Source organism: Lactuca virosa, chromosome 3, assembly GCF_052849685.1.
Source record: "Lactuca virosa cultivar CGN04683 chromosome 3, Lactuca_virosa_CGN04683_v6, whole genome shotgun sequence".
NCBI lineage: Eukaryota > Viridiplantae > Streptophyta > Magnoliopsida > Asterales > Asteraceae > Lactuca > Lactuca virosa.
Genome location: NC_136428.1, coordinates 110,671,334 through 110,696,841, shown reverse-complemented (window position 1 = coordinate 110,696,841; position 25,508 = coordinate 110,671,334). Strand labels below are relative to the sequence as shown.

The 25,508-nt window shown below is 33.8% G+C and overlaps 1 protein-coding gene across 1 annotated transcript; it reads right to left on the bottom strand.

Annotated features, from left to right (window-relative positions):
• Positions 1-15,535: 15,535 nt before the first annotated feature.
• Positions 15,536-17,262, bottom strand: LOC145166367 (amino acid transporter AVT1I-like). Its single transcript, XM_079085321.1, has 3 exons — positions 17,092-17,262; positions 16,394-17,004; positions 15,536-16,160 (listed from the first exon to the last, which is right to left on the bottom strand). Exons 1-3 carry the CDS (start codon positions 17,213-17,215, stop codon positions 15,639-15,641), a joined length of 1,257 nt encoding a protein of 418 aa, XP_078941447.1. The 5' UTR covers positions 17,216-17,262; the 3' UTR covers positions 15,536-15,638.
• Between the last annotated feature and the right edge of the window lie 8,246 nt (positions 17,263-25,508).

The following is a 25,508-nucleotide window of genomic DNA, read 5'->3' as shown; positions in this document are numbered from 1 at the left end:
TAAAACTGGTTGCTTGTTCATCTGGTGAGTTTCACACAAAAGCTTTTAAGATTGGTCAGACTTTCAAAGAAACGAAAAAGACCAGAGAAGTTACTGCTAACTACTTTGTGAAAGAAAGGAGGGATTTGCATTATGTAAAGAATGACAAGACAAGAGCTAGGGTAAAGTATATAGGTGTTGTCCTTGAATTGACTGGTGAGACTAATAAAGGCAGGGGAAATTTAGTACTTTCCAAGGAAAAAACTTTCCAAGTATATAGGTGTTCAAACCTTGGAAGATATGTTGCGAGCCTGCGTGATAGACTTTGGAAAAGCAGGGGATATTCACTTACCCCTTGTCGAGTTCTACTACAACAACAATTATCACACGAGCATAAAGGCTGCTCCATTTGAAGCCCTCTATGGCCGGAAGTGCAGATCCCCTCTGTGCTGGGCTGAGGTGGGCGACACGCAGTTAGCTAAAGGACGAGTTCCTGATAGCACTCTCACAGGTCCGGAAATCATTCGGGAAACGACAGAGAAGATCGTTCAAATTCGTGAACGATTGAAAGCCTCTAGAGCCCGACAGAAAAGCTACGCAGACAAACGAAGGAAACCGTTGGAATTCCAGGTGGGCGACCGTGTTCTATTAAAGGTCTCACGCTGGAAGGGCTTGATACGCTTCGGCAAGTGTGGAAAGCTAAATCCAAGATACGTAGGGCCTTTCGAGATTCTTGCCAGAATCGGCCCTGTAGCTTACAAACTCAACTTACCCCGCGAGCTCAGTAACGTACATTCTACTTTCCACGTCTCGAACTTGAAAAAGTGTCTGTCCGACGAGACTCTTGTAATCCCACTCTACGAGATCGAGATCAATGAGAGCCTCAACTTCGTGGAAGAACCTGTAGAGATCATGGACCGAGAGGTCAAGCAAACGAAGCAAATCTGTATCCCGATAGTGAAGGTTCCCTGGAACGCCAAGCGAGGACCTGAATTCACTTGGGAGCGCGATGATCAGTTTAAACTGAAATATCCTCATCTTTTCGTTTAGTTATTTATAATAGCTTATTTGTGAAACTCTAATTTCGAGACAGAATTCTCTCTAACGGGGGGATGATGTGACAACCCGAAATTTCTATCTTGTATAATTCTTAAACTCAATCAAAGGAATGAGTGAGATGAAGTGTCAATTGAATTTGTGAGCCATCAAGCAAGCCATAAAACCTCAAAAGAGGAGTTTACGGCCAGGGACCATGAGTTTACGACCGTAAACCCATGGTGGCCGTAAACTCCATGCTACATATGAGGTCCTTAGTCATTTTTCAGTCACTTTTCACATTTCCAAGCCTAGAACTCGAATTCTCTCCCAAGGATCTTAAGACTTTAGCTTCCAATCTTAAAAAATGTAAGTAATCCTTCCATTTTCGACTTGATATCCTTCCATATCTAGTGAATATACATGATTTCATCCATGAAATCTCTTCTTTTGGATAGATCTTCAAGTGTTCTTCATTTTGCCAAGAACACACTAGTGTTTTTGGACCATAATCACCCTTTCAAGCTTCTATTACGTAAGTACACTACCTGTAACTTGTTATATACTTGAATCACATCGTTTACACCTTGTTAACATCAAGAAATCAAGAACAAAAGGGTGTTTACGGCCAAGGCAATCTCCCTTGGCCGTAAACCCTAATTAGTGGTGCATATGGACCATAACTTCTTCCTAAGGCTTGGTCTTTAGTCTAGAACACTTCTTGGTAGTTTGTTAGACCTTAACACCCAGTTTGATACAAAATACCATGATTTTACGGCCGTAAACTCATGGGGCCGTAAACCCATGGGCCGTGAACTCATGGGGGCCTTACCATTTGGGCCGTAAACTCCAATAAGAGGCCCTACACCCCTTATATGCAACCCTAAGTGGTTTAACACTTCACTACAAGTGTTTCCTAGTCCCTAAGGTTGTTCCATTTCATTATTAGTTGTTATAAACACTAATCTTATACATATATGTGGCATTATATGCTGAATAGGATCCGTGTGTATGCTCAAGTCTTCACTTGACACCTAGCATCCTATACCACACTTTCATCCAAACCACTCACTACAGGTGAGTTCATACCCCTTAAATTATCTTTTAAATGATTTTAAATGCTTTTATGGGGGGAATACAAGTTGAACTACTATAGTTATTATATCAATCACATGTGATTAATAACTACCAAACAAGTGGATTTCTTACTTTTCAAATTGTGTTATCAAACAAACTGCTTTTAAATCGTTTAACAAATTGACATCAAGTCATCAATATTTATTATTAAACTCTTCAAATGTTTTACAAAACTTATTTTTAAACTTATATTTTGTCAAATGCATATCTATATAGATATAGTTATATAAGTAGGATTGAAAGGACTTAGGACTGATAGCTCATATTACTTCCTGTTCCTTGTTTGGTTGTGGACTTAGGGTATCGGTTGTTAGTCCGAAGGTTGTTTGAATCTTAATTATATATTATGTATATGTGTATAGATATAAAAGTTCCTTCACTCAGTTCAATACTTTTGGGTAGCAAAGGTATACAAACATGTTCATACATACAAACAACATTGCTAGTAAACTATAATAGTTATAGTTTAGAAAGTCACTAATACTATTACTAGAACAACGAAACATACAAAGAGTCAGTTCATACATAAGTCAATACATACTATTATGAGAGACAATACTCACTATAAAGAGAAACAGATAGAGAATACTATAACGAGAAACAATACTCACTATAAAGAGAAACAGATAGAGAATACTATAACGAGAAACAATACTTACTATAACGAGAAACAGATAGAGAATACTATAACGAGAATCCACACATACTAGAGAACATACTATACACTAGAGAACATACTACATACTAGACAGAGAGAACATACACTATACTAGTACATACTATACAAATACAAGAATCCTATAACAATAATGTTAGATACTACTTCGGGGCATAGCATAACTGCTATGGCTCGTTTTGTAACCAGAATCTCCTGGAGGGGGAGCGTGAATTTGCATATAGATCTATACTGGATTGACTATCCTACACCTTGTTGCTAGCTACAATGGGACTTGCAAGTCTACGGGTGCCAAATGTCATTTCTTTCGACGTCTTTCATCGTCGTGTTTTAGTCAGTTAGTATGGTACGATCATATCACATTTTACCTTAATTAACTAACAAGTTTAAAAGGTAGTTAGTACATTAGTAGTTACCTAGATAAAAGTACTAGTACATCATTAGTTTCCCATATTCATTCAAATTGTGATCTTCTCACATAAACGGTAATGAAAAACTATATTTTGGTAATGATAGTCATACCTCGGGAAAACGCACACTTTTACAAAAGAACAAACATAGAGAACAGTTGAGTCTTGGTAGAAGGCTACACTAGTAGAAAATATAGGATTTTCTAGGAAGTTAACAAACATATACATCAAACGCTTACAAACTTTTACGTCAAACATTTACAAGTACATTCTTCAAACTTATACAAACAATGGCACTAAAATACTTATAAACTCACCAGCTTAAATGCTGATCTACGCTTTCAAAATAACTTGTATTCTCAGGTCGCCAATAGACAGGTACCGATGGCCAGGTTTTGAGAAGATGGAGCACATTCAAGACTCATCTTTTATTTTGATTATTCATTTTGGTGTCTTATAAACTTCAGAACACACTTGTATTAAAATTATTACTATTAATGCAATGGATAATGTTGTTGCTTGTTTACTATTATGCATTGTTGTGATACTGTACATAACGTCCTCCGCCCCCGAACGTTGCTGCCGTTCCGGTTTTGGGGTGTGACAGATTGGTATCAGAGCATTGTTTATAGTGAATCGACTATATCAACCCATAAAAGATATACATCTATAAACACAATGGGATTAAAATACTCTGAGCAAGAGTTTATACTGTTAAATAATAAAATATTTAACCAACGTATACCTACCTGCATTCATACTAAAATCAGTGTCACTAGGACAGAACAAAAGTATTACGGTTGTTGGACAGCATGAGTAGTCTTGGGGGCATATAATCAGATCTGGGAGTGATATAGCCTGATCAACTATATCTTTTCGAGAAGTGATTAGCATGTGTCCAGGATTGTTTATGATGTTGCAGCAAGTCTAAAAACTTACCAACACTACTACAACGAAAACATTAGAACATAAAATAAACTTAAAATACTATAGGAGTATTTTGTGTTACTATAATTACTTATGTACAAATTAAAAAGGTCTTTATTAGTATGTCAATAGTTGCAGAGTGGATACGCTAAGGTTACATGTGACTAGAGTGTTATAGACTTAGAATCTGTGATCTTTGCTTTACTTCCTGTTCCTTGTTTGGTTGTGGGCTTAGAGTTAGGGTCACTTATTCGAAGGTCTATCCTGCCTTGGTTGCATATAACTGGTATGCAATACGTAAATGTTGGAGTAACTAGTAAGGGTCATCTTATAATTATCTTAATTAGTATGTCTATTAACTATTTCTTTCACCCCCTATTCTCGCGTAGATAACATGGTTGGATTCCATATCCCCGGAGACCCGTAGTTTCCCAACAACGGCAATGATGGATGGCTCGAAGCAGAACCAGAAGAGTATCATCCAATCCCTTTGGATGATCACCTCGCAGAAGGCTTTTCGGATGGTTCTGACTCCGAACCAGAAGTCAACAACCTACCCCCAGTGGCTCAAATCCCAAATCCTAACCCTCGTCCAGCATTTCAAGGTCCCACACCACTGTGGGCAGTGAACTTGAACAGATGGAGCCACGAACAGGGTCAGCCGTTACCCTAAAACGGAGATCGAAGCTTCTACGACTTGAGCGAGGGAGGCTCAGCGGACAGAATCTTGCCTATTCTAGTCTGCATGGTTGCTCGTACTGATGAGCAGGGTAGAGCGGCTATCAACCGAACCATGGAGGTTGATGTTAATGCGGGAGTCAATACCGTACGCATTCGTCATCTGGAGTCTGCTCAGGCGAGGAATCAGAGTCAGAATGCGGCTCTACAGAGAGAACTTACTGAAACCCAAGCCGAAGTCAGGGAACTTCAAGCTCGGCAGGCTATGTCCGAAAGGCGCATGAGGGACATGGGGCGCCGTCTGTCTGAATCAAGAACTCACTCTAGTGGTTCTCGTCGCAGATAGAGCCTACTCAACTTTCTATTTTGGATATAAATTAGGACTATGTAAAAGCTCTAGTTTTAGTTTTCCTGTCTATGTTAAGACCTTGAACTTTCGATAGTTAGGTCTTAATTCTGTCAAATTTTCTCATCTTGGTTTGATGTAAGACCTTCTTTTAGGTCATTTTTCCCAAAACTCATTACATCTGTAATACCAGTATTATTGACAGATATCTAACTTTATAAGAGATTATCCAAATGCTTTCATCTTTCCATTACTAGATTTCTATTCAATCATGCTTTCAATTGTGTTGTTGGACTATGAAGAGTTAGTCCATGAGTCACACTCATCATTCTACTCTTACCGATATCTGCATCCTTGTGATTTTATAACTTCATGATGCCTCCGCATTGATCGAACAGGCGCGCTACTCCAAGAACCCCAGATCAAACTCCTTCTCCTCAATACAACCCAACAACTATCCAAGCTGTTGTGAATGCGGCTGTTACGGCAGCTCTAACACAATTCAACTCAACCAGTACTAGCGGGAGTAGTACTAATGTGCCTCCCACCCCAGTTGAAACTCTAGTGCGCTCTAGAGAGTACTAGCGACATATACATAGTTTGTTCACTAACACTAGATAGCCATTCATTTCCAATCGACCTCATGCCAGTCTCAATCAAAAGTTTCGACGCCATTATCGGTATGGATTGGTTGAGTGCTCATCGTGCCGACATCATGAGTTATGAAAAGGCTGTTCGCATTAATTTGCCGTCTAGCAAAACCCTAGTAATCTACAGCGACAAACCCGACACTAACCTTCGCCTCATCTCGAGCATTCAAGCCCAGAAATTCTTGCGAAAGGAATGTCGCGCATTCCTTGCTTATGTTGTCGATGTGAGCCAAGAAACGAAAGACATTAAGAACATTCCAGTAGTACGCGATTTTCCCGACATCTTTCTAGAAGAACTCCCATGATTACCTCCGCAACATCAAGTCGAGTTCAGGATCGACTTAGTTCCAGGAGCTACCCCGTAGCCAAATCGCCCTATCGTCTAGCACCAGCTGAGATGCAGGAGCTATTCGGTCAACTTAACGAATTGCTCAGCAAGGGCTTCATTAGGCCAAGCTTCTCACTCTGGGGAGCACCGATCTTGTTCGTCAAGAAGAAAGATGGATCGTTCCGTATGTGCATCGACTACAGAGAACTTAACAAACTAACCATAAAAAATCGTTACCCTCTGCCTCGCATACGATTTGTTTAACCAACTTCAAGGGGCGAACTTCTTTTCAAAAATAGACCTGAGATTTGGGTATCACCAATTCCGAGTGCTAGGGGAGGATGTTCCGAAGACAGCCTTCCGAACTCGTTATGGACACTACGAGTTTTTAGTGATGCCGTTCGAATTGACCAATGCGCCCACAGTATTCATGGATTTCATGAATAGGGTGTGTCGTCGTTACTTGGATCAGTCCGTCATCGTCTTCATAGATGACATACTTATCTACTCTCGTAGTAAGGAGGAGCATAGTTAACATCTACGACAGGTCTTGGAAACACTACGATCGGAGAAGCTCTATGCGAAGTTCTCGAAATGCGAATTTTGGATCCGAAGAGTCGAATTCTTAGGGCGCGTGGTTAGCAAAGAGGGAATACACGTGAACCCTTCCAAAATCAAAGCCATTGAGAACTGGTCAGCACCGAAGACTTCTACAGAAATTCGTCAATTTCTAGGCCTCGCTGGCTACTATCGCAGGTTCATACAGAACTTCTCGCGGATTGCGAAACCGCTTACAACACTGACCCAGAAGGGGGTGGCCTTTGACTGGGAAAAGAAGCAGGAGAAAGCGTTCCAAACGCTAAAACGAGCCTTATGCACCGCACCGATACTGTCCCTCCCCGAAGGGATAGAAGACTTCGTAGTCTATTGCGATGCGTCCAATCAAGTGCTCGGCTGTGTTCTGATGCAACGAGGTAAGGTCATCGCCTATGCCTCAAGACAGCTGAAGACACACGAGGTCAACTACACCACACACGATCTTGAGTTAGGAGCAGTGGTGTTTGCTCTAAAGATCTGGAGACACTACCTGTATGGTACAAAAATCACTATCTTTACAGACCACAAAAGCTTACAACACATATTCGACCAGAAGGAGCTCAACATGAGACAACAACGGTGGGTCGAGCTACTCAGTGATTACGAATGCGAAATTCGTTATCATCCCGGCAAGGCCAACGTAGTAGCTGACGCCCTAAATCAGAAAGAATATTCTGGTCGTAGAGTCAAATCATTGACTATGACAATCCATTCACACTTTTCCACAAAAATTAAGGAAGCTCAGCTCGTAGCTTTGAAACCTGAAAATGTGGCGGGTGAATCCCTGTGAGGGATGGATAAGAAATTGGAGGTCAAGGGTAGCGGAACCCTATATCTCGTGGATCGGATCTGGACACCAAAACACGGTGGTTTCAGAGACTTGGTCATGACCGAAGCTCACAACACTCGATATTCCGTCCACCCAGGTTCAGATAAGATGTATATGGATCTTAAAAAGTTATACTGGTGGCCTAACATGAAAGCAGAGATTGCTACCTTCGTGAGTAAATGCCTTACTTGCGCTAAGGTTAAGGTCGAATACCAGAAACCATCAGGATTACTTCAGCAACTGGAGATACCTGAATGGAAGTGGGAGGTGATCACGATGGACTTCATAACCAAGTTGCCCAAGACTACGGGTGGCCTCGATACCATTTGGGTGATCGTAGACCGGTTAACAAAGTTCGCACACTTCCTACCGATCAAAGAGACTGACAAGATGGAGAAGCTAACAAGAACATATCTGAGGGAGATAGTACGATTGCATGGTGTTCCCATATCCATTATCTCTGATAGAGATAGTAGATTCACTTCGAGGTTCTGGCAGTCGCTACAAAGTTCCCTTGGAACTAGGCTGGACATGAGTACAACCTACCATCCACAAACCGACGGACAAAGTGAGAGAACTATTCAAACCTTGGAAGATATGTTGCGAGCCTGCGTGATAGACTTTGGAAAAGCATGGGATATTCACTTACCCCTTGTCGAGTTCTCCTACAACAACAATTATCACACGAGCATAAAGGCTGCTCCATTTGAAGCCCTCTATGGCTAGAAGTGCAGATCCCCTCTGTGCTGGGCTGAGGTGGGCGACACGCAGTTAGCTAAAGGAAGAGTTCCTGATAGCACTCTCACAGGTCTGGAAATCATTCGGGAAACGACAGAGAAGATCGTTCAGATTCGTGAACGATTGAAAGCCTCTAGAGACCGATAGAAAAGCTACGCATACAAACGAAGGAAACCGTTGGAATTCCAGGTGGGCGACCGTGTTCTATTGAAGGTCTCACCCTGGAAGGGCTTGATACGCTTCGGAAAATGTGGAAAGCTAAATCCAAGATACGTAGGGCCTTTCGAGATTCTTGCCAGAATCGGCCCTATAGCTTACAAACTCAACTTACCCCGCGAGCTCAGTAACGTACATTCTACTTTCCACGTCTCTAACTTGAAAAAGTGTCTGTCCGACGAGACTCTTGTAATCCCACTTGACGAGATCGAGATCAATGAGAGCCTCAACTTTGTGGAAGAACCTGTATAGATCATGGAACGATAGGTCAAGAAAACGAAGCAAAGCCGTATCCCGATAGTGAAGGTTCGCTGGAACGCCAAGCGAGGACCTGAATTCACTTGGGAGCGTGAGGATCAGTTTAAATTGAAATATCCTCATCTTTTCGTTTAGTTATTTATAATAGCTTATTTGTGAGACTCTAATTTCGGGACGAAATTCTCTCTAATGGGGGGATGATGTGACAACCCGAAATTTCTATCTTGTATAATTCTTAAACTCAATCAAAGTCTGTCTCATTTCTGCAATCTTCTAGCACTATTTTGAGTCTGTTTGAGCATTTAGAGCCTAGTACACCAAAGGAATGAGTGAAATGAAGTGTCAATTGAATTTGTGAGCCATCAAGCAAGCCATAAACCCTCAAAAGAGGAGTTTAAGGCCAGGGACCATGAGTTTACGGCCGTAAACCCATGGTGGCCGTAAACTCCATGCTACATATGAGGTCCTTAGTCATTTTTCAGTCACTTTTCACATTTCCAAGCCTAGAACTCGAATTCTCTCCCAAGGATCTTAAGACTTTAGCTTCCAATCTTCAAAAATGTAAGTAATCTTTCCATTTTCGACTTGATATCCTTCCATATCTAGTGAATATACATGATTTCATCCATGAAATCTCTTCTTTTGGATAGATCTTCAAGTTTTCTTCAGTTTGCCAAGAACACCAAGAACACACTAGTGTTTTTGGACCTTAATCACCCTTTCAAGCTTCTATTACGTAAGTACACTACCCTTAGCTTGTTATATACTTGAATCACATAGTTTACACCTTCTTAACATCAAGAAATCAAGAACAAAAGGGTGTTTACGGCCAAGGCAATCTCCCTTGGTGGTAAACCCTAATTAGTGGTGCATATGGACCAGTCTTTAGTCTAGAACACTTCCTGGTAGTTTGTTAGACCTTACCACCCACTTTGGTACAAACTACCATGAGTTTACGACCGTAAACTCATGGGGCCGTAAACCCATGGGACGTGAACTCATGGGGGCCTTACCATTCGGGCCGTAAACTCCAATAAGAGGCCATACACCCCTTATATGCAACCCGAAGTGGTTTAACACTTCACTACAAGTGTTTCCTAGTCCCTAAGGTTGTTCCATTTCATGATTAGTTGTTATAAACACTAATCCTATATATATATATATATATATATATATATATATATATATATATATATATATATATATATATATATATATATGTGTGTGTGTGTGTGTGTGTGTCATTATATGCTGAATAGGATCCGTGTGTGTGCTCAAGTCTTCACTTGACACCTAGCATCCTATACCACACTTTCATCCAAACCACTCACTACAGGTGAGTTCATACCCCTTAACTTATCTTTTAAATGATTTTAAATGCTTTTATGGGGGGGGGGGGGAATACAAGTTGAACTACTATAGTTATTATATCAATCACATGTGATTAATAACTACCAACCAAGTAGATTTCTTACTTTTCAAATTGTGTTATCAAACAAACTGCTTTTAAATCGTTTTACAAATTGACATCAACTCATCAATATTTATTATTAAACTCTTCAAATGTTCTACAAAACTTCTTTTTAAACTTATATTTTGTCAAATGCATATCTATATAGATATAGTTATATAAGTACGATTGAAAGGACTTAGGACTGATAGCTCACCTTAGTTCCTGTTCCTTGTTTGGTTATGAACTTAGGGTATCGGTTGTTTGTCCGAAGGTCTTTTGAATCTTAATTATATATTATGTATATCTGTATAGATATAAAAGTTCCTTCATTCAGTTCAATACTTTTGGGTAGCAAAGGTATACAAACACGTTCATACATACAAACAACATTTCTAGTAAACTATAATAGGTATAGTTTAGGAAGTCACTAATACTATTACTAGAAGAATGAAACATACAAAGAGTCAGTTCATACATGAGTCAATACATACTATTATGAAAGACAATACTCACTATAAAGAGAAACAGATAGAGAATACTATAACGAGAAACAATACTCACTATAAAGAGAAACAGATAGATAATACTATAACGAGAAACAATACTTACTATAACGAGAAATAGATAGAGAATACTATAACGAGAATCCACACATACTAGAGAACATACTATACACTAGAGAACATACTACATACTAGACAGAGAGAACATACACTACACTAGTACATATTATACAAATACAAGAATACTATAACAATAATGTGAGATACTACTTCGGGGCATAGCATAACTGTTATGGCTCGTTTTGTAACTAGAATCTCCTGGAAGGAGAGCGTGAATTTGCGTATAGATCTATACTGGATTGACTATCCTACACCTTGCTGCTAGCTACAGTGGGACTTGCAAGTCTACGGGTGCCAAATGTCATTTCTTCCGACGTCTTTCATCGTCGTGTTTTAGTCAGTTAGTATGGTACAATCATATCACATTTTACCTTAATTAACTAACAAGTTTAAAAGGTAGTTAGTACATTAGTAGTTACCTAGATAAAACTACTAGTACATCATTAGTCTCCCATATTCATTCAAATTGTGATCTTCTCAGATAAACGGTAATGAAAAACTATATTTTGGTAATGATAGTCATACCTCGGGAAAACGCACACTTTTACAAAAGAACAAACATAGAGAAAAGTTGAGTCTTGGTAGAAGGCTACACTAGTAGAAAATATAGGATTTTCTAGGAAGTTAACAAACATATACATCAAACGCTTACAAACTTTTACGTCAACCATTTACAAGTACATTCTTCAAACTTATACAAACAATGACACTAAAATACTTATGAACTCACCAGCTTAAATGTTGATCTACGCTTTCAAAATGACTTGTATTCTCAGGTCGCCAATAGACAGGTACCAATGGCCAGGTTTTAAGAAGATGGAGCACATTCAAGACTCATCTTTTATTTTGATTATTCATTTTGGTGTCTTATAAACTTCAGAACACACTTGTATTAAAATTATTACTATCAATGCAATGGATGATGTTGTTGCTTGTTTACTATTATCCATTGTTGTGATACTCTACATGACGTCCTCCGCCCCCGAACGTTTCCGCCGTTCCGGTTTTGGGGTGTGACACCAGGTACAAGCCTATAATAACTTGTTTGGAATTTATTAGAGAATACCTCAGAAAGAGAATAGTAAATGTTCATAAAGTGCAAGACAAATGCAAATGTTCTCTAAGTATAACTGCAATAACAATATTAGAAAACTATAAGACAGAGGCAAATCAGATGAAGGTTCTATTCACTGGATCTGATAAATATCAAGTAACTAGTTTATAGATGGAACAATATGTTGTGAACTTGATGGATAAGAGTCGCACTTGTAGGAAATAGTACATTACAGATATTCCATGCCAGCATGCTATTGCTGGAATGTATGATAAGATGTAGAATGGTGAATAATGTGGAGATCCTGAGGCTTAGGTGAACAAATGTTATTGGCTTAGTACATGGAATGCTATGTACCAACACACAATTGACCCAATAAATAGAAGGAGCATGTGGCCTAGATCTGATTGTTCAACAATCCTTCTCCCACCCAAACATCACAAACAGATTTGTTGATATACATGTTTTGCATAATTCAATTTGAAAATATTCACTAAACTTTTTGATATGTATCCTTATAAATTTGTTTATAGATTGGTAGGCCAAAGAAAAAAAAGGAAGAGAACAACTGATGAGCCAAGTCAAAGTACAAGTATAAGCAGGAAATATTTGACAATCACTTGCAGCAAATACCACAACAAAGGTCACAATGCTAGGACATGCAAGGGGCAGGAAGGTCCTAGTGAAGTTGGAAAAGGGGGTGGAAAGAAGAAACAGAAAGCAGATGCAGTTTAGTTTGTAGCTTTAAGTATGCTTTTGCTATTATGTCTAAGTATTTAACATGTCTACTATGTTTGGTTATGGTATGTTTGTAGAAACAATTACTTTTGATAGGTATTTTGGGTATTGTATGTTTGTAAAAATTATATTGCACTTACGTGCATTATGGTTAATGGTATTTAGGTTTACTTTGTTTGAACTAGTACACTTTCAGTTTTGGTAATGCCACTTTCGTAACTAGTTTTTTGGTTATGTTATTGCACACTAACAATCAACTTTACACTTACATGCAATCAAATTGACAATTTGCTTCCTTGCTAATACCAATTCACCTTAAAAATAAACATCAAACTTACATTACATATTCTTGTCCCAACATTACATAGGATTACAGGGAAAATCCTTCAAAAGCTATAATAAAAAAAGGACCAAAACACAGATTTCCCCCAAAAGCTTCTTGCTTTTTTACTTGAAAAAGTAAAACACCAAGAAAAACAACCAACTCAGACAAAGTAACCATTTCAACATCATTAATCTTGCTTCGAGATTGTTTCTTCCATGCAACAACCCTGGAATCATAATAGTTTACCTAGGGCACATGGGAGGGTCGAACCATCCAAAAAAACTGAATGTTCCTCCTAACCATGAGCATGACCAGAATCGACGCCCATAGTTCAGATCAGTCCACGATGTCACAAATACCACCGACCTTCCATAGTGGAATATCACAATCGTCTTTTTTTTGGAAGAGAGGGAAGATCAAAAGAAGGGAATGAGAAGTAAAAGGATATGGGGGACCAATTATATAGTCTGATGCACAACGATATGAAAAGACAAAAATACCCGTACACTAACGATACAAAAGTAACGGGGTTAAGGTCAATGACCAATCGTGCAATGAACTGAAACTATAAGGACCAGTGGCGTGACTTTTTCCTAGGAAGTCCTCAAAGTGAGATATTATGTAAGCCACATAGACCAATTATGAAATTTTGTCTATATTGTATTCTATTTGTTATTGTTGCCTCGATCAAATGGTGGACAAGCAAAAATAATATATATGAATCGAATGGTAGAAACGAACAATTGGAAGCCTAAACCCTCACATTAATCTGAATCCTATGCTACTTGAAACATGCATTCTACCTAAATGTTAGATTTGGAAAATGATCGACATTAAAGATGAGGCATGAAATACATGTATCAATGTATCATATATTAATGCATCCCACCAATCGATTTTAAAGAAGCAATTACGTATAAGACTATAAGCTTAATTAACTTGATTAAGCATATATAAGCTTAGAAAGGTTGTGTACTTGTTTATGTATCTAATTATACATAGAGTATTCGATGCGTATTCAATTATCCAATAATAAGGGCATATTGTGTACGTACGAGCTTAATGTGAACTTTATAAGAAAATAACTGTATGAATAATATTACAAAAATATACGAAATCAAACAAGAAAACAAAGACGTTGAGGCATGTGTTTAACATAGTGTACTTAAAACAATTTTGTCCGCTACCGGGTGCTTGTTTGCAAGGATACAATAGGTTGTAGTGGTTTTTCGAGACTATCCGAACCTATAGTAGGCATGAAGATTATCTTGAAGCGGCAAGAAAATGTAGCAAATGTGAAGATGAGAGAAGTCGATTTCGGTTTTCTTGTCGATCGGTAATGCATTCATACCCATAGGATGTGTACACTTACAAATTCAGTGAACCCAACCTAATTTGGTTTGCATTTACACTCATGCACGTTGTAAAAGAAAGCATTCGTGTCATAAGTCTTAAAAAGCTTAGAAACTTTTTTACTTAAATACCCACTTTCTTTTCCTTTTCCCACCTTTATGGGATGAATTAAAACTTCATTAAACTTATTTATTTACTTCTTTCTAACACTTCACATTAAAGATTAATTTCTCATTCATCTTAAATCTGTTTTGAATGTGTGAAATACAAAAATGAAGGTATCACGAGGAGAACACAACATATAACTGTTTATTCATTTTAATAACATTTTAAGGTTCGATATTCATGCTCCAAAAAAAAGGGAAAACTCATTTTTTGAAATTTGTTAAAATCAATTTCCCGACAATTATGAATTAGATGTTTGAAAATTTCATAATCTCTCTGAATAAAATTACCCAAAGTAAACAATATATCCAAATATATGTTGCTCTTCATTCCAATTTAAGCGAGACATTTTTAGAGAACTAATATATATATATATATATATATATATATATATATATATATATATATATATATATATATATATATATATATATATATATATATATAGGGTGAGGTTCAATAGAGAACCATAATTAATCAAGGAATCAAGGAACCAATCTTTTTTTCAACTTTTACAACTTATTTTTTATCAAAAAAAAAAAACTGAAAATATAGAAATTAATAATTTTTTATCCTTTTTCCAATGATATCAAATTCGATTTTTTTTTTACGTCAAATTGACAATGTGAATCTTTGAAAATTCACAACGTGAATCCGGATTCACACGGTGAATCCGAAAAATATTTTTCACATTCACAATGTTAATATATGAATTTAGATATTTTTAGATTTTTTTTTCGATAAAGAATAAGCTCTAGAAATTAAAAAAAAGATTTGGTTCTTTGAAGAACCAATAATTATGGTTCTCTATTGAACTTTTCCATATATATATATATATATATATATATATATATATATATATATATATATATATATATATATATATATATATATATATATATATATGTGTGTGTGTTCTGAGTTAGTAATAATATTCCTAGTTTCAAGTAGACATATTAAAAGAAAATATAAAATTCATGGGTTTTTATTTAACTATCGTGTCGCTAAAATTGTGAATCATAAATCTAAAATGAAATTTTTTATCTAGTTCTAGTCAGACTATATTGCATACAAAAACCTTTTACAATTATTTGGAATTCACAATGTAAATATCGAGTTCAAGTCATTTAGTCTGAACCTCGTTTATAATATTTGTTAAAGCGGTATAAGTACCCACCACCGCAACAAAAGTTCCAATAAACAAGATCATCAAAATCACACTCATTTCTACCCCAATTCTTTTGAACCCTATGGCGATCTTCCAATAACACAAACATGGAAACAATATCGACACAGTGATGCTCAGAAACGCACCAATAAACGCCATAACATACCCAAAAAAAGGGACCAACAGTGCCACAAAGACAGTGCTCATCACGAGACATGTTCGGATGATACAACTCATCATCTTGCTTTCTCGAAAGGGAAATGTTTCTTCTACTGATACCGCAATTGGTGCTATGACTAATGCATATTTCGTTATGGGGTTCATCAGTGTGGTGTAAATTGCTATTTTGGAACTTATATTTTTTGTGGGAAGATTTAATGTCACTTGTGAAGCTAAGTGCTCTCCGAACATCAAGTAGCCTATTATCGCCATCGATCCATAGCTTATAGTGCTCAAAATAAAGCAAACAAGTAAAACCTGCAATCGTATATAAATAGGTATTGGTTAATACTTATTATTAAGAGCTTAGGATCTTAGTTACTTACCAGAAAAACACATCTAGTTACCAAAAACACCTGATAATTACAAAGTCTTAATTTCTGCCCTTCCATTATTTCTCAAAATATGCTTGTCTTTTTGTGACGTGTAGTGTCTTTAATGTATTTTGGTATGAATGATGGTTAAATTGCAATATAAAACCAAATACTAACCTTGGGAAACTGGGACTTATCCTTCATGGAATTGCATAGTGTTGGAAAAACAGCATGACCACAGTAACAAAAAGTAAACAAGCTTACGGCAGTTGGCAACCCATTCCAATTCCAGAGTTCCCCTCTCTCATGGAATCCAACTCCATCAAAAGCACCACCCCAAAACACAGCCAGCACCAGAATCACCGATGCAATTACCCCGCCAGCAGAAACATAGGCCAACACCCCTAAATTTCTTAACCAAGTTGTAGGCAATACCACAAGAGCAGTCACCAAAACAAACCCTTGTTTCCCTCCAATTTTCATTCCAAAAATGTCAAAACTTTCCTTTGGAAATAACTTGTGTAAATTGTCACCTTCCATAATTAAAAACTCGACTGCCACCAAGAAAAGCTCGAGGTACATGAAGGTTGAAATAATCGCCCTCCCTTTTCTCCCAAATGCCACTTGGCCTATGTCAGGGTATGTTTTGATGATGAGGGGGTCTGAATCCATGCATCTTCGAAGAAGTAATCCTGTGTAGAAACATAAAAGAGCTACCAAGAGTAGTAAAATTAGGCTTAACCACCCACCTTTTGAGAGCGCATACGGGATAGAAAGTATCCCGACACCTGTATAAAAAACAAGATGATGTTTGTTAGTAGGGAAATATGAGATCATGCATAAAGAATATATACAATTATTTTGTGTGTATTTACCAGATAAAGTATTGACACCATTGAAGCAAGTTCTTAGGAAGGTGGTGCCTTTGGTTGGTGATGATTCATGTGACTGTAAATGCTGGTTTTGGCTCTCCACACTCTCCACATTGTTGGTGTCCATTTTTGCTTGGTTTTGGGACCAAAAAGTATTGTTTGTTTAAAGAAAAGGGTGAGGCTCATTTATAAAGAAAGTTGCAATATTTAATTCAAGATTATGTGGAAAGATGTCATCTTTAATGACTTTAAGATATTCAGAATTTTGCTTTTGTTTTTAAAAAAATTTCTATTTAAATACTTAACTGGCCCAAAAACAATTAAAATATTGGTGAAAAGTTATTGGTAAGAGATTATTATATGCATTAACAGTCCTACTGCTTAAATTCCTGACATCTCTCACTGGAAACTGAATAAACAAATTAAACCAATCCAAAGTTCTGTTTGCTTGCATGTGTAATATCCCTAGTCTAGAGCAGTCGATCACCACCTTCTTACAAGTGAAACTATGATTAAAGTCATTGATAATCCAGTTATGAATAGCTTATAATTTCGAAATCATGATTTAAAAGAGACATGATGTATGAAATTTACGTTCTATTAAGGTGATATGATCCCAATTTTATCTTGTTTAGCTGAGTTATCAATTTATTTTTCTTCATATCATCATAAAACAAGTTTAACGGCATATTTAATATATTTGATTACTGTTAAGAGTTATGCTTTATTTAATACTCTAATGGATGGGTGTCCATCGTGGGTGGTAAACTTATGGTCAGCAAAGGCAGATAGTGAAGATGAATAGATTACCATTTGTATTCTTAACATACAAAAATAAGCATTATTTTTGGTATGTGTATCCACCATTAGAAACAATTCCACTATGGTTCATTGTTTTGGTACAAAGACCTTTGCTTTTGGTATGGTGGTATATGTCCTTTTGAGAACCCTTTTTCCTTATCAGTGAAGGATAGCAAGTAGATTAAGGGTTTATTCATAAAAATATAAAAGTATGATCAGTCAATTGATAAAGTCACAAATAAAGACGTTATCAATCATAATGTATTTAAAAATCAATTTAGGAAGCACTATTGTATCCTGTTATTTAAATGTTGTTATTTGTATTTCTTATATCATATTTCATATACATCCACATTAGTACGGTCTTACTGTTCTTAGTTTAACTATATCATGTTAGTTTTTACAATTACATTTTATAACACTCTTTCAAAATTGTAGCCCATTTAATACATATGTTTAGTAATTTAAAATTTCAAAATACTCATCAATATGGTATAGTAATCATAACTTAGGATTTGAACACTTCAAACATTGAGTGGGTCTCGGGTTTAATTACTACAATCTTCAACTTTGAGATGATCTTACGTTAAAAAATAATATGAACTAGCAAATTGCCCCCACACGTTGCGGCGGGACAATACGTTTTGTAAGTTGAATTTTGACAATTTTATTAAAAAAAGTTAGGTACATTTGTATTTTAGATAAATATAAAAGACCGGTTGTACTGATCAACTCAAATTTATATCGTCGATTGAAAACATATTGTATGTGACCAAAGTCATACGTAGAGAACGTACATAAAAATAAACATCAAAATGTACACACAATTTACATCAAAATGTTATTTTATAAAGTATTTTAAGAAATATAGTGGTGGAAAGTATCATTTATGGAAGTTGTGAAAAGTGGAGGGATCAAAGTTACATTTAAAAAAGTAAAAAGATGGAAAATATCATTTCACAAAGTATTTTAAAAAATAGATAAGTAGAAAATGTCATTTATGAATGTTGAAAAAAATAAAGGGGTCAAAATGATATTTGAAAAAGTATAGGGATGAAAAATATAATATTACAAAATATTTTTAACAATATAAGGGTTGAAATTGCAATTTATGAAAGTTAAGGGTTACAATCGTCAATTGTAAATTGATACTATGTTAATATTATAAACAAAATTATATATATAGTAGGCGAATATTCATGCGTTCCGCAGAATAAAATTATGTAGTTAAAATTTGGCAAATACATTTTAAAAGTAATTATGTTATTAATACTAACAATGAAATAATATTTTCTTAGAATAAATTGTTATGTAAAATTGTAATGATTTTGAACCATGTTATAAAATCATATCATTTAATGACCCCTAATCGCGGCTAACGTATGAATAAAACTAAATATAATTCTTGATTTAATGTTACTTTTAACATTATAATTAACTAATTTAGAAATTATTTATTTGATATTTTTTGTAAGGTAACGTAATATAATTTACAAGGTTATGCTATTTTTAACTATGATTATTGTTAATGGTTATGACTTAAAAATCATTTATATAAAAATGTCAATTATTATAAATAATTAGTTTTGGATATTTTTAGTTAACTCGACATACTGATTTGTTTTATATATAAAACATTTAAATGTTTTAAAATATTTTAATAAATAATATTTGAATGTTTTTATGTTTATTTGATATTTTGATTTATATTATGGGTTTAACATGATAATAAATTAATATTTTTAGTATTTATATTGATAATTCAAAAGATCTACCATTAATATAGCAATTAATAACACATGTAAATTAATAAAATATATATTAAAATAAAATATGAAAAGTTTGAGGGTTTCAAATGCATGTGGTAAAAGAAAAATTACTTTTTCTATAGTATATACTAGGCAAATTCGTGCCCGTTGCGTAAGTTAAAATAATAACTTTTAACAAATTGTGATTTCATGTTTATACATGAAAAACAAATATCAATAGCAAAAATAAAAAATAAAAAATACAAACAGCTAGTTTTAAATTACTGGTTATGTCTACCATTAGTTGATGATTTTAAAAACTGTTTTAAGTTGTGTAAATTACATATCAAATGTACGTTTTAATTTATGTAAATTTTATGTCAAACATATGGTTATTCTATATATAGCGAATAACGAGTAACAAATAACATAAAAAAATACTACAACATCTTATAACATAAAAACATGAGAATATGCAATATACCATATGTAGTAGAAATATACTTATAAATCATATAAAAAGAAGATATGTAAATCGGCATACATTTCATATATAGAAACCATATTATCCCAAAAAAAGTTTGTGTTGCAATAACCATTGATGCATCAAACTTCATTTTTTCATGTTTCTTGAAACATATGATCTTTTTGGTTGCAAAACTTAGATATATATACTACTAATAAAGTTATAATGTGTATCGATGAAAGAAAAATGAAAAAAGATTAACAATTAATAAACATAAGTTAAATTTTATTTTACATATAGAGACTAATTACTTTATATTTAAAACCTAGACTAATTACTTTAAATTTAAAGAAATGAGAACAAATAAATTAGACAACTCTTGAGTTATTGTATGTGTTTCAACTGAAATTGATGCAAACAAATTAACATCTATTATATATATATATATATATATATATATATATATATATATATATATATATATATATATATATATATATATATATATAGGAAAGGGTTATTTAGAAAACAAAAAAACCCTAAAAAAACCCTAAAAATCATAAAAATGCATAAAAAAAATACCTACACATTACAAAACTTTTTTATCAAAAAATCGCAGCCTTTTTGACAATTTCGCTGAAAAAAAAAGACAATTTTTTTTTTTCGTAAAAAAAAAAAATTTTCAAAATTTTTTTCAGCGATTTTATGTTAAAAGCTACTATTTTTTGATAAAAAAAATTCAAAAAAAAGTTGTGTGATCTCTAAGTATTTTTTTTATGCATTTTTATGATTTTTAGGATTTTTTTAGGGTTTTTTTTTTCCATAGAACCTAAACCTATATATATATATATATATATATATATATATATATATATATATATATATATATATATATATATATATATATATATATATATATATATTATGAAAAAAGTTATAGAATGGCCATTTAATTTATTCATTATAAAACCACTTATTATAATTAATTAGTATTGTTAACAAACTTAAAATATTTAATTTTATATCAAGTTTGAGGTCTTATTTTTATTTTGCACTTATGTAACATTAATTTATCAATATAGTCATTCTTAGAAACAAATTAAAAACTAATGGGAGTTCCAAATACATGTGTCGAAAGGAAAATGCTTATATATATATATATATATATATATATATATATATATATATATATATATATATATATATATATATATATATATAGAGAGAGAGAGAGAGAGAGAGAGAGAGAGAGAGATAGGTTCGGGTATTTAAAGTAATTATTGTGTTATTGTATGCATAAATGTAGGCCAACCAAAATTCAATAAAAAATTAAATAATTAAATAAATAAATAAGGGTAATTTAGTAATTTGTTTAGTAACTTCCAAAAATAATCCCTATAATCATGGTATTGACTTTTAACCTAATCTCTCATGTTTAAATCTCGTTCCCCTCTTTATCTAAAAACAAAATCTTGGCGGCCGATCTACAAAATTGGAATAGACAAAATCGATCGTTCTACAAAAATTGATCCCCATCGCCATAAAATCGAGCATAGGAACAGAAGAGAGAATGAAACTTGCTAGAAAGTTCATCGGAGATGGCCTCGCCGACGGAAGAGCAGCGAAATCGGGTTATATCCGGCACCACCATCGATCGCGGTGGGCACTTCTCTTCTCGTATTTGGGTTATATCTAGCCAACTCCACCGCCTACATCCGGCACCACCATCGATCTTCACGTCTACTGTTACTCTTCCGCATTTCTATGAAATACAAACAATCAACATCAAATACAGCAAGATCAGCTTTTGTATCTTAAATGGATTCACAGCTTAAAGACTTATCTTCAAAACCCCAATCTCCCACTTCTCAACCCAATCTCGAAGGTGCTTCCAATAATGACGATCTCCCCCTCAAAAGTGGCTCTCTATTGGTCTGGAAGGATTCTTTCTAGGATTATGCTTTTCGCATTCAGATTTTTTTGGATTCAGGAGACTTGTAGGAATCCATAAATCAATGGAAGTATCAACAATGAGGTAGCTTAATTTCTTGTATATATAATAGTATGCAGTAAAACATGTGCTTCCAGTTTGCTATCTTTGTTAATTTCTTCTTAAGGTAATTTAGGGATATGCAAATTGATTCATAGAAGTCCCTCTCAAATGTGGCTCCTCGAGTTCATGATTTCAATCTTTCGCTCCTGTATTAAGAACATCATTAGCAAGGGAACTTTATGTGTCGAGATTCTTTATTGTGTGTGCTTACTGACAGTATCCAACAATTATAGTTTAAACATGATATGATTATTACTTTTGTAAAACCAGTAGTATTTGTAGTTCAAACCAGCATTTGGTTAACTTGATTACTTTCAATGGTCAGGTGGACTTGAATGAGCAATCTAAGGAGAAATTACTTTCACTAGTGGCAGAGAGGTTATTCGATTCAAACAACAATGTTAATGTAATCTTCTTCTTCTTCTTCTTTTCTTTTTTATCACATTATTAGCCTTTAACATCCCATCAACCACATAATTGATTCTTTTATAATTGAGGTACAGAATAAAGATGTAGGGTATGTTGAAAATCAGCAGCAAAATATAGCTGATGCCTTTGCTTTACTTCCCCGATTAACAACTGGCATTGATTCTATTGGAATGGAATCACGAATTCCAATTCTGTTGGAATGAAATTACGAATTCCAATTCTGTTGGAATCACAGAAGTTGATGCTTGAAGAACGGACCACAAAATTGAAAGTGATTCTAACCAACATTATTCTTTTAGAATGTATTAGTGTCGTTGTTAGATTTTGATGTTTTATTTCTCGTTTTGAAAGTTTTTTTAGTTTTATTCTTTAACAATAAATGTAATTCTTAACAGTTGTTACCCGTATCCTATAAGAAATAATGTATTTTTTGTTTTTATTCTTCAATTGATTGTTCAAGAATTTGTTATTCTACAAGAAGTTTTTAAAGTCATGATCAATAAATAGGTTTAAGAATATTTTTATTATTTATGCTTGAAGAATATTTTTATTTTTGAATATACTCATAAACATATTCTGTCAGAATGTCCGAATTAAAATATTATAATTCGTAAAATCGGATTTTTAAAATTAATAGAATCTATGATCCCTTAAAAAATGCAATTTTCCTTTATTAAATCTATATTAATTGACTAAAGTACCATTGTAATTAATTAAGATGATATTTTTCAATTATATTTAATTCAATAATATATATTAATCACTTTCTTAAAATAAGTAAATTTGATTGGCCCATATTTATGCATACAATAACACAATAATTACTTTAAACAAAATAACCTAAGCCTATATATATATATATATATATATATATATATATATATATATATATATATATATATATATATATATATATATATATATAGGTTTAGGTTCATTTGAGACCATGTTAATTTTGTGTGACCATTAGACACAATCTAAAAATAATTTTAATATACAAAATAAAAGGAAAAATCCGAAAATTCTTTTTTTAATTATTATTTTCGTCATTTTCTTTACCTAAAAAAATTTTAAAAAAAATTACCGTTTTTTTTTTGAAAATACGTGAAATATTCTAGTAGAATATTACTCTATAAATATTTCAATATGATTTTTAGAATGTTAAAATATTCTAGTATTCTAGTAGATTTGTCAGATATGTAAAATATTCTAATAGAATATTCTAATATTCTACTAGAATATTTCACAGATATTTTAAAAAAAACGGTAATTTTTTAATTTTTTTTTGGATAAAAAAAGTGACAAAAATAATATTTTAAATTTTTTTCGAAAAATTTCAATTATTTTGTATTTGAAAAATGTTTTTTTATCTACAAAATGAGTGGTTAGGATTGTGTCTACCCGTCTCACAAAGTATAGTGGTTTCACATGAACCTAACTATATATATATATATATATATATATATATATATATATATATATATATATATATATATATATATATATATATATATATATATATATATATAGAGAGAGAGAGAGAGAGAGAGTATCAACCCGTTCGTTCGAGTCAATAAAAGTCAATGAAATTCACACTAGTTGAATCAAAGCTTACACTTGATCAAACAACGAGTTGCACTTGTTCATACCTAAGCGTAATACTTAGCTTAAATCATATTATATCTTAGTGTAAATTATGGAGAAAAACCATGTCTATGAAAGCAAATATAAACTTAACATTTAAAGGAAAATATAAAATATATTAATATATATATTTAGAAATCGGTCTTTGGAATCAAAATTCAATCCAAAACCGAATTCCCTTTTAGGAATGAAAGCCAAAACCGAATTCCCTTAAATGATATAAAGCATGACCGAATTCCCACCATCTTTGACTAAGGAAACTGATTTCTCCTTTCTTCATTGACTAGAAACCGAACACTCTTGTTTGTCCCCACTTTAGGCACGAATTCATGAAGGAATTCGACCTTATAGGACCGAGAACACAACAATTAAGGCCCATTAAGGCCGAACACATCCTCTCTCTCTCTCTCTCTATATATATATATATATATATATATATATATATATATATATATATATATATATATATATATATATATATATATATATATATATATATATGTTTTTTACCGATTTCCCAATTCATTACTCACTTTTGCCACCGAAGTCTTGCCAAATTTTCTCTCAAAAGTCATAAGAATTTTACCCAGATCTTCATCCCATCTTCAAATATTCAACCGAATTCATCAAACCCACCTTCAAATCTTCATATATTCTTCATATCTTCAAGTTACCCACCAAGAACACATACTATTACTATCATCTCACGGAAAACACCCATCCCCCACCGAAAACTCATTTTCCCCACCGAATTTACACTTCAACATTTCCAAGTATTCCAATTAAATTTTGTAAGTAATTCTTACTTAATTAATTAATTATTTAACACACTATTTAAATTAATTAATTATAAATTTAAATACGACGACGAATACAATTATTTTTAGGGTAACGTTATTAGCGCGTACGCTTACCCTGGGATTGTCTCGACAACTCGCTACTTCCACTTAACGCACATTTGAGGTGAGTTCATACCCCTACATTTTAACGTTTTTAATATTTTTAGGGGGAATACAATTAAAACACAAGGACTATTGTGTTTATACAAACATCTTTTAAATATTTTAAGAACATTTGAAATCGTTTCTTAACGAGTATTCGCTACACTTTCTTAAAATATTTTATATATTTTAACCCTTTGTAATATGTGGAGCATAAGGGTAATTTACGTTCATACAATTAAATTGCAATTGTTTTCAGTACATCGCAGAACATTACGAATAAAATATAATTGGTATAGTTTGAGAATCTCTACTCTATTTTGCTAAGTACAATACAC

What these genes read in the sequence shown, in the direction of transcription:
- LOC145166367 (XM_079085321.1), bottom strand. Translation starts at nt 17,215, where the DNA reads ATGGACACCAACAATGTGGAGAGTGTGGAGAGCCAAAACCAGCATTTA. An exon ending in TGGTGTCAATACTTTATCTG is followed by an intron (nt 17,005 to 17,091) that starts GTAAATACACAC and finishes TTTTTTATACAG; the next exon opens with GTGTCGGGATACTTTCTATC. An exon ending in ATAAGTCCCAGTTTCCCAAG is followed by an intron (nt 16,161 to 16,393) that starts GTTAGTATTTGG and finishes ATACGATTGCAG; the next exon opens with GTTTTACTTGTTTGCTTTAT.